We start from the raw sequence: 10,544 nt of genomic DNA, 5'->3' as shown, positions 1-10,544 counted from the left end.
GCAAAAAACCCCTTTAGAAAAAAAAGGACGGGGTCGAATAATGTCCAGTATGTAAAGCATGAGTAACAACATAATGAAAATGTGGAAGAAACATGAGATAGGAAAAATAACCTGTGCATCTGATTGCCTCTTAAGGCGGATATCATGCATGCTTAACTTTTTTTAAAAAATATTTTCATACATATATAATATAAGTGTTAGTGCTGCGGAACGTGCAGCCAGATCCATAAATCATATCATCCCGCGTCCGGGGTAACATCATAACGCACCCACTGCAGTGGTGTGCACATCTACGTGTCGTACCTGGCCGACTATAGCGCGGCTCGGTGTGAGAAAATAGCTACATATGTATAAAGCATGCATGAGAGTCCAAATGAAAGCTATAACTCTTATCGGAGTGACGTAAGGACGGTAAATCTCCGATTGCCATTATGGAATCATCATCATTACTATATCTCACCTTGGAGGAACAATTATCATAAGATGAGATCAACAACAATGCACAAGATCAATAATCATACAACAAGCTCAATAATATCATGAGAACATTAAGAACTATAAGCTTTGGTATCTCTAGAAATGGAATCATCATCATGGAGAACAATTATCAACAATATCATAAGAATCTTGAGAATCATAAGCTTCTAGCATTTCTAGGAATAGGCCTGTAGACATTCCGAGGACAAACCGCTACGATATTCACTTTTATGACGACCTTAACCCCCCGCGGGTCGCGACTAAGATCCTCCCTAACTGGATACCCGTACATACCTACTAACGGTGGTCGGCGTACCAAACAAATTCATATTGGACGTACACGAATTCAAACCAAATTAAATACAACACACGGAAATATAGATACGTAAACGTACTTATCTGACACACATAAGCCAAAGTTGAGGCTATACATAGCAAACGAGTCACAAACGCGTACGTATATACACGAAAACCGTGTAGCAACCCGCGTACATGTCTACGTGACCTCCCCAACGGACATAATAGAATCGGATGACGGGATAGGGCTACACTTGGTTATCATATATACGGGATATGTAAATACGGAAGATATATACACAAAAATACACGCTCCGGATCAAGGAGCACTCCAAAGCACGGAATCGGGGTCCTAAACCGGTGGCATATCGCGCGTGCGTGCGCACACGAGAGCGTGTACGACCCCCGAAGAACGGGGGGTCGGTACGGAAAAATGTCTGAGTATGTAAGCGAGAATGTAACAAATATAATCATAGTCGGAAACCGAGAAGTACGTAAATATAGCGGACAAAGTCGAACCCGAAGCCGAATCGAAGTACGAGTGTACGGTCGGAACCGCAATATATATATGATAGGCACGGGGGTATAGCCGACGGGTCGTAATATGAATCGAGAGACACGAGTATGGGATTGTGTAATCATGACACGGATCGGGGTACGGGTGTGGCGACAAAATCGTAACCGAGTCGAGGTACAAAGAAGTATGCCGGACGGAATCATAATCAGAATCGGACGTACGAAGTGCAACGGACGAGTCTTAATCCGGATCGAGATATACGGATGTGTATAGACGAATTATGCATGCGTAATCATAAACATATACGGATACGGATGGCATATACATACATATCGTATCCCGCCTGCAGTGAGGGACGCGTGCATCCGGCCCTCTTAGTGCGGGACGCGGTGGACGGACCGGATCATATGCCATCCTGGCCGCCATCCCCATACCATCACGTCGTCAGATCACATACAGATGTAAACAGATCCCGGCCCGCACACCGAGGGTCGCGGTGAACAATGCAGTGGAATGTGCACGAATAACAGAACCTGGCCCGGGCGCAGTGAAAGAAGCATTGAGGCGTCCACGAACAGATTAATGAGAAACCATACGCATACAGATCATTATACAGACTCAATGAAACTGGAGTAGGTCAAACGGTAGGTCAAATCAAAGTAATCGGACAATATTCATAATACACGCATATAGATCATTTGGGATGGCTCGACGGATTACATCGAATAACATATCCTAACCGTTCCGTATGTCAAAATATATCATAAGGCTCATAAATATAGTCATAATACTTGTCATATAGTAACGAGAATAATAATCAAAGTTACCTGCGAATCTCGAGGGACGAGAAATGAGTTAGTTAAAGCCATACGGAAGTATCGAATTTAGTGGGCCCACCTTGGGCCGAACCGAAGTGGTGCGTAAATTATGGATCATAGGTCTTATGGATTCATCCGAGAAGAGTTTCGGGGCATTCCGACTTCATTTGTGGGAGTTGCATACATATAAGTTGTTTTGCCGACGAAATATTAAAAGACCAATTTAATCTTCTTGAATGAAATAGAGCAAATTTCAATCTCGGGTTTCTAAGAGCAGGTCGTATCTAAGGCTCGCATCCGGAGCCTATTATGTTTAGAACATGCCAAAGAATGAAAGGAATACTTTACATACCTTGGTTAAACGCACTTTACGCTCGTCGAGTTCGATTCCCCGTTTCGCCCAAAATCTCAAATGGTCATATTTACCAATTGTGAGTTATGGCTTCTAAGAGTTCAACTCAAATTCATGTTTGTCTACCGAAATTTCGGCAGCATTTCCCCTATACATATAGCATCCCCGAGACTTAGCTCGGCCCAATATATCAACAACAACAACCCAACAATCCAACAACATCAACAATTATCATAAAACGCACTATAGCATAAATAGTCCTCTTTTTACCTAAGCGACACTTTCCATTCCAACTTCACCATATCAAGCTAATATCATTATTCTCATATTCATTTATTAATCAAGGTCACTCCAACACAATCCGAAATCATTTCATATCATTTTACAAAACATTCACAAAATATACAAAATATACAAATTTTCCACCAAGACCATAATTCATCCGAAACTTCTAATCTTCAACATACATATTCATGTCATATTTCCATATTCCATTCCATCAATAACAATAATCATAATTGCACCTCAACCACTTCATTTCCATAATATCATAAAAATCATCCTAAAATGACATAATCTCCTACATTCCATTTCAATGTCAACTTAAGCCATTTAACCTCCATTTACATTATAAGGATCACAACAACACAACTAACATGCTAAACAAAATTAATCCATTTTCCATTCCAATTCCATACACCCCACGGCCAACACCTATATTTCCAACTTCAACCAAATTCATTCAACTTTCATTTCCATTATCAATCCCACCATAATCACAACTAGAATACAACATAAAATTCAAATCATATTATTTATACCACATTGCATATACACGGCCACATGCACACATGCACACCCACTTTGCTGACTTCCATATTTCCATCATTTCTACTCTTTCTACATACTACAACATAAACAAACCATCATAGCATGATAACAAGGAATAAATTCTTACCTTTTTCTTCAATCTTCTTCACTTGACTAAGTTGTCAACTTGATGAAACAAGTCCCTTTCTTCCAAAACAAGCGCACCAAGTTGTAGAGGACCCTTGAATTAGTCGGGAATACCACAAGATAATAATTTTGGACCAAGATTTTGAGGGTGATTTTTTTTTGGGAGTGTATGGCCGAATGGCCTCAAGGTTTTGCTCTTGTTCTTGTTTTGCTCTTTCTTTTATTCTTGAAGTTTCTAATAGATAAAGACTTCTTATAATAATTTAGCACATGGAAAAAAATGTGTTGGTCTTGGGGGGCTTGGCCATACATGGCCGCCACCCCCATATATATTGGGCCTTAATTTTCATCCATTATTTTGAGCCAAATGACTTATGGATCACATTTTGTAATTCCACGAAACTAATTTCCGAAATTTCAATTTTGCCCCTAGCCTTCCTCAACACTTCCATATTAATATTCTTTCATAAACAACACATGTGTTAAATAAAATCAATTATTACCTTATTCCTTACAAACCCAAAAATTTTTTCCGACTTTCCGAATACGCGAAAATACGGGATATAACAATAAACTTGTCTAATCTCATTTAACCTTGATGACCCCGGTGTCCAAAACTAGAACCACTAACACACGACGAATCTCAATGTACAAAACCACGAGGTGTAACACTTTCTCTGGAATAAGTTCCACGTGGTCAACCACCACGATCCACATGTCAATTTTTGAGATTCATTTTATGTCATTCACATAAGTGAGCATTTATGGCCATCGAAGCTCAGAGTTGACTTCTTGTGCGGGTGCATTTCGAATGTACCTTTGTCGTAGTAAAGGTAGTAAGCGAGCCTCATGCTATCACTTCATTATCTCCATACTTGTCTTGTTTAACTATTGACTCTGATACCAATTGATGTCTCAACCAGCCCGAAAATACTCTTGTCATGGTATCATATTATTTTCGTCGGGTCAAGGTCAACAAAATTTTTTGCCAAAATACTCACACTATTCAAAGTATGCCTATCAACGTAGGATTTTGGTCGCACACTCAACTGTTAAACATCTGTCCTTCCTCATCTAGAAAGATCAAAGACAAGATAGATGTTCATTTGTAAATGATTTTTTTTTAAAAGTCAAACCCTAACCTTTCACCCTAACTATAAATTGAGCTGGTTGATGTAGTTCCATTGTGCACATTTACCTTCTCTTGGTTCTTCTTTCTCTCCCAACACCCCTTAATTTATACCAATTCAGCCATTTCCATGGAGATTGATTCCACAAGCCAAGAAAAAAGTAGTTTCACCATGTTTTGGTGCCAACTCAAGGGGTTTCCAAGAAGGTTGATGGACAAAACTAGCAACATTGCTAAGAACACAATACAAATTGGGAAAGATGATCCAAGGAAAATTTGGCATGCAGCTAAAGTGGGATTAACTCTCGCTTTAGTGTTGTTGTTTTACTATTCATGGCCGCTCTATCATAGCTTTGAACAATCAGCAATAATGGTTGTCCTCACAGTAATGGTTGCTTTTGAGTACACTGCTGGTAATTTTTTACTAAAAAAAAAAAAAAAAAAACTAAGATTAACTATGAACTCCATCGTTAATCTATCGCTTGTAGCTAACATAATTTTTGATAATATGTCGCTAATCGTTGCTAATAGTTTTAGTGATGAATTTTGTTGTTTAGCTACAAAATTTGTCAATCACTAATTCTTACATTTTTTAATAGTGTTTTTTCTAATTTGATGAATTTTTTTTATTCTCTTTTTCTACATTTTCCATATTAAAGATTTTTCTACTTTTTTCAGGTGCAACTATATCAAAGTGCTTAAACATAGCTTTTGCTACAGTACTAGGTGGCACGTTAGGCATTGGAGCAAAATATTTAGCTGAATTTTGTGGAAAAGAAGGGGAGCCTATAGTTCTTGGGGTTTCGGTCTTCACTCTAGGTATGATATGCAAGTACAATATAACCTGTTTCTTTAAACAAAATGGACAAATTAATATAAAAAAGTTCTTCAAATGTTTCCTCTGTTTGGGAAGATATATAGCTAGGAGTCCTTTTTCATATCGATCAAATCATAAAATTGTTTCACATAACAACAATAATAGTATGTACATCGGAGTGCGGATCTAGTATACATCTTATGATTTGATCGGAATTTAGTAATTTTAGCTCGGACCTTTCATATATGAGAAAATTCCAGGGACATGCAAAAGAGAAATGTTATTCGGCTCCACTCAGACCTAGATAGGATTTTTAGTTGTTCAAATTACAATTAAAGTGATGCAGGGTCAGGAGAAACAAATTACTTTATGATAAACAGATCTGTATGTTCTTTATTACGGACAATTTCCTCAATGAATCGGACCAATGACATATTTTATTTTATTTGAAATGCAAGCCAAGACCCAGGCTATACTGACCTGAGATATTGGGGTTGGTTGGGGGGGGGAGTTGGTGACCCCCACTTTATAGAATAACTGAAAAGAATACACGTAGGAGGACATAGACCTTAGCCTCGAGAATTAAATGTACAGTGAACTTACTCTAGTATTGTTTTGAGCAAAAGTAAAGACTAAGCAATGACGTATACAATACTTGAATTCTAGATGTAAATTAAACAAAATTCACTAAATAAGTACAAATCACGCATTTATCTGAACGCAGTAAAACGGACCTCCTAAGCTAGAATCTCGAAATTGAACCCTATAATGTTCAAATTTGGGATCCGCATCTGATCAAATTAAAGACTCGATCACTTGCTTCATTATGCAGGTGCTCTAGGTACATTTACAAGGTTTTATCCACATATGCAAAGAAGGTATGATTATGGATGCATGCTCTTTGTGGCAACCTTCAGCTTGATCACAGTCTCTGGTGACAAGTACTTGGAGGTGGTTAAGCAAAGAATGTCAGCCGTTATGGTCAGTGTTGCCACAGTCATGGTTATCTCCATGGTTATTCGTCCTGTGTGGGCTGGTGAAGACCTTCATAAACATATTAGTGCCAATCTTGAAAAGCTAGCAAGTTTCTTAGATGGTATGTCAATGTTCTTTTTTAATTTTGTGTATCCTTTTGTTGCTTCATTTAAAAATTCTTGTCGGTGATGTTAGAGTCGGGATTTTCATTAAAGAGATTCAAAATATAAAAGAATAAATACATAAAAGGTCAAGTAGATTCAACATATAATATACATAAAAGAGGATAACCGCACTTTTGGTCCAGCAATTATTGAAAAATTCTAATTGATCCTTATGATATATAGCTAAGTATAATTAATTATATATATATATATGTTCGTCCCTGTTTTTAAATTAAATATGTTAACATTTAGACGATTTTTAGAATTGTTTATCCTCATATGGAGTAGCAGTAAGCTTAACATAGAATATAGATAATTAAATGATCTAATGGTTAATAGTTATTTAAATTTGTGAATATTTACGAGAAGAGAGATCAAAATAGCACATTTCAATTAATCATAGGTCACATTTTTTTATTTAGATATCAAAAGAAAAAAAATTACTATTTTCTAATAGTTAAGGGACTGAAAGCGCATTATTTCTAAAAAAAATTGACCTATTTATAGTGTTATTTTCCGGTGAAGAGGTATCACTTGACTCCCTTGAATAATGATAGCTCCGCCACTTGTTTATGTAGGGCAACAAATTGAAAAAAAAAAATTGAACTTTGCAGGTTTTGAAAGGGAATATTTTCACATTTCTGAGGATGAAGCAAGTGACAATGAAAAGGGATTTCTCGAAACCTTTAAAAGTGTTCTTGGTTCTAAGGCCACTGTGGAATCTTTGGTGAGTAAATCAGATAATTACAACTCTCCCTCTAATATAGATATATATAATACAATCTGAAAGCTATTGATTTGATTGTAACAATTACTATTAGATTCATAAAATGTGTGATTTAGCTTATCGGCCGGTTAGAGTTAGCAATTAGCTAGACCTCCACCTAAACCACAACTAATTGCCTCTAAATATACTACTATATGAATGTTAGAAAATTTGTTTTTTTCTTTTTTTTATTTTTTATTGAGAGGTAGATGTATAGGGTTTTGAAAAGAAACAAATACCCTTTGCATCTAGGAGGGTACTAAGGCTATATATGCATGAAAACTAAGGAAATTCATCCGCTTTGTGAGTGTACCCCACGAGTGCTAATTTAGATCGTAGTTATAAGAGATCCGCTTCCTCCGCAAGGAGAAACATGCAAGTCTTTTTTTTTTTTTTTTCTTTTTTTTCGTAGAAGGTAAAGTAGGTTTATAATTAGAACAGCATAAAGGATGCGTTGTTGGGACATGGTTCTATATTCTATACTAGTAATTACATTGAATTACTTCACTAATTAGTCCAATTAAGTCATGGTTATATGAGATCCACGTCTGCAAGGAGATACTTCACTGAATAATTCAAATTAGTGTCATGTAAGGTCTATTTAAAGTGAAAGCGCTCCTCACCATGATTTTCTCTATTCAGAAGTCAAACCTAAGCTATTGGTTAGAAGTGGACGTATCCTATTCATCCAAGTATTTGGCGGTGACTATTCATTTTTCAACTTCCATTCAATGCTCTTAATCTGTATTTTAAGTAGTTGTGGAGAGTTCTTTAGAACGACTAAATAGGGCATTTTGCTAATGACGAATTTGAATTTTCTTTCCTTATAGACGGAAAATTAAGTCAGTTGTTAAACTCTCCAACTAGTGACCACCCTAAAAAATACGTGTGAACATAACGTGCTATTGAGAGACCAAAAAAAGGGAATAAAAGAATTTAAATAAAGGAATATAGAAGGTGGAAGAAAATTAAAGAAATTATATTTATTTATCATATTGTCTTGTTATGAGAATAATTATGCAGAGCCACTTCACAATTAATGTGTTCATTTGTTTGAATACTAATAAACATAAAAAAAAAAAATAATAATAACAAAAAGGTTTAAGTTATATATCTATACGGACAGTAAAAAAAAAAAAATCTGAACATCATCAATATATTTTCTTTTCACATATTATAGAAGGTTGTTTTCCAATTTTTTAAAGTTACCATACAATGTTTGTATAGAGAATTATCTGAAATTATATTTTAAATTAGTGATATAACGGTATACATTTTCTTATATTATCGGTACATAGAACTTATAGTAAAAAAATTGTTTCAGGCAAACTTTGCATGGTGGGAGCCTGCACACGGATTATTCAGGTTTAATAATCCAGGGAAAGTGTACTTGAAGATTGGTAACCTTAGTAGAGATTGTGCTTGCCATCTTCATGCTCTTAGTGGTCACTTAAAATCCAAGTCTAAGGTATATATTGATATGACCTAAATGACAGTCACAATTTTTTGGTGAATATTCCTTTAGTTCTATTTATATGCCATATTTTTTTGGTTTATCTGAAAAAATATTATACTTTTTTGTTTAAAAAATAATTTAATTTTAAACTTTTAATTTTTCCTTACATAACCGCACGAAGGTATGCGACTTATTTAGAGCATAAATTTATTCAAAACTTGTCTTTCTTTTTTTAAATTATGTGCCACATAAATTGAGACGAAGAAAGTGCTTATAGAACCATAAAGTGCATGAACACTTCATTGGTAGTTGTGGAGAGTGGAGACATAACAAAATGGTGGAGAAAAAAAAATGGCTGAGAAAAAAATGTAATGGCATGTCCACAACTATCAAAAGATTTATACTCACACAAATTTTAAAAGTTAATCTTTTTTTAAAAAATTTTGTACCGATTCAAACTGTGTCACATAAATTGAAACAATGTGGGTACAAACTTTTTAATTTTCACGCGTGCTTGATTTTTTAGGCACCAACGGAGTTCCACAGAAGAACAGAAGAAGCATGCAAAAGAATGATAAAGGAATCTAGCAATGCCTTAAAAGACCTTGCATTCTCCATCAAAACCAGGACCCAACCTTCTTCCTCAACGGCAGAACCCAACCCGTATAATGCAAAATTCGCAATCAGTGATCTTAGAGGGACGCTTGTAATTACCACAAAAACCTTCTCAGAAGCTGACATCATTGATTTCATCACAACAATGTCAGTGGCGTCGATACTCATCGATGTCATCACATGCGTCGACAAAATCTCTAAGGCTGTCGAAGAGCTTTCTATTAAGGCGCGTTTCAAGAAGGAAGAAAAGAAGAAGAAGAAGAAGAAGAAGAAGGAGGAGGAGGAGGAGCGGGAGGATTCCTGGTCGACCGAGGCGCTAGAAAAACCACTAACGCCTCGGTCTCAACAACTCCTCCTCCACCGCGGAATTGTGAACCCTGTCTTTGAGGGTGAGTACAACATTAATAGTGGAGATTCTGTTGTGGAGGTCGCGGTGGAGGAGGAGAATCCAATAGCCGGAGAACATGTTGTGTGTGAGATACATGCAATAGAGGAGGTGATGAAACCAAAGGAAAAAGGAGAGCATGTTGTAATTGGAGTTGATGATGAAAGCAGAGGCGGATCCAGGATATGAAGTTTATGAATTTTCTACAATAAAATCAAGTTAATATATTATACTAATTGAATAAATTATATTTATATATAGTTAGTAATTTCTTAATACATATAGCGGCAATAGAAGCAGCGGCGGGTCCAAAGCTCTAGATTTAGTGTCCTGGGAATTCTGTAGCTTTTGCTCTTAGTAGATACTCATTGTAAAATTATAGATATTTAATTGTTAATCAAATTATCATTATAAATTAATTTGAAATTACTGTAAAAATTCATATATTTTAATTACTGGATCCACATCTAAGTAGAAGTTGTGGCAGCGGTGGAGGAGGTGAATGTGCTGCAGTGATGAAAAAGGACAAGCGGAAACAGAGAATTATATGTATCTGAAAAGTGAAAAAGAATTGTGTACGAGGATAAACTAAATTGGAGAGAATAAAACATTTCCTTTCAATATTTCAGATCTGTATACAAAGTTATTTTCCTATTGTGTTTCTTCTTGTTTAGAATTTTCTTCTTTCTTGTTTTAGAAGGATAAAACTTTGCGTACTTCCTCTTCCTAATTTATGTGTAGGGGTTAGGGAGTAGAAAAAGCCATTTGCCTAGCCGTATTAATGTAAAATTTGTGGGAAACTGATATTGCATACCAAAA

At 36.0% G+C, this 10,544-nt stretch overlaps 1 protein-coding gene across 1 annotated transcript; it reads left to right on the top strand.

The window, feature by feature from the left end:
- The first annotated feature begins 4,567 nt into the window (after nt 1–4,567).
- LOC132035194 (aluminum-activated malate transporter 8-like) lies at nt 4,568–10,163 on the top strand. The gene is made up of 6 exons (XM_059425481.1): nt 4,568–4,960; nt 5,226–5,366; nt 6,197–6,460; nt 7,118–7,230; nt 8,594–8,737; nt 9,252–10,163. Exons 1-6 carry the CDS (start codon nt 4,678–4,680, stop codon nt 9,912–9,914), a joined length of 1,608 nt encoding a protein of 535 aa, XP_059281464.1. The 5' UTR covers nt 4,568–4,677; the 3' UTR covers nt 9,915–10,163.
- Nucleotides 10,164–10,544: the final 381 nt, after the last annotated feature.

The sequence above is a fragment of the Lycium ferocissimum genome, chromosome 10 (assembly GCF_029784015.1).
Source record: "Lycium ferocissimum isolate CSIRO_LF1 chromosome 10, AGI_CSIRO_Lferr_CH_V1, whole genome shotgun sequence".
Taxonomy (NCBI): domain Eukaryota; kingdom Viridiplantae; phylum Streptophyta; class Magnoliopsida; order Solanales; family Solanaceae; genus Lycium; species Lycium ferocissimum.
Note: the sequence above shows the minus strand (reverse complement) of the source record. Positions and strands in the feature narration are given on the sequence as shown.

Excerpts from the sequence above, each read along its gene's own strand:
- LOC132035194 (XM_059425481.1), top strand. The coding sequence starts at position 4,678 with ATGGAGATTGATTCCACAAGCCAAGAAAAAAGTAGTTTCACCATGTTT. Across the intron at positions 4,961-5,225 it reads TGCTTTTGAGTACACTGCTG|GTGCAACTATATCAAAGTGC; the intron begins GTAATTTTTTAC and ends TACTTTTTTCAG. Across the intron at positions 5,367-6,196 it reads GGTTTCGGTCTTCACTCTAG|GTGCTCTAGGTACATTTACA; the intron begins GTATGATATGCA and ends TTCATTATGCAG.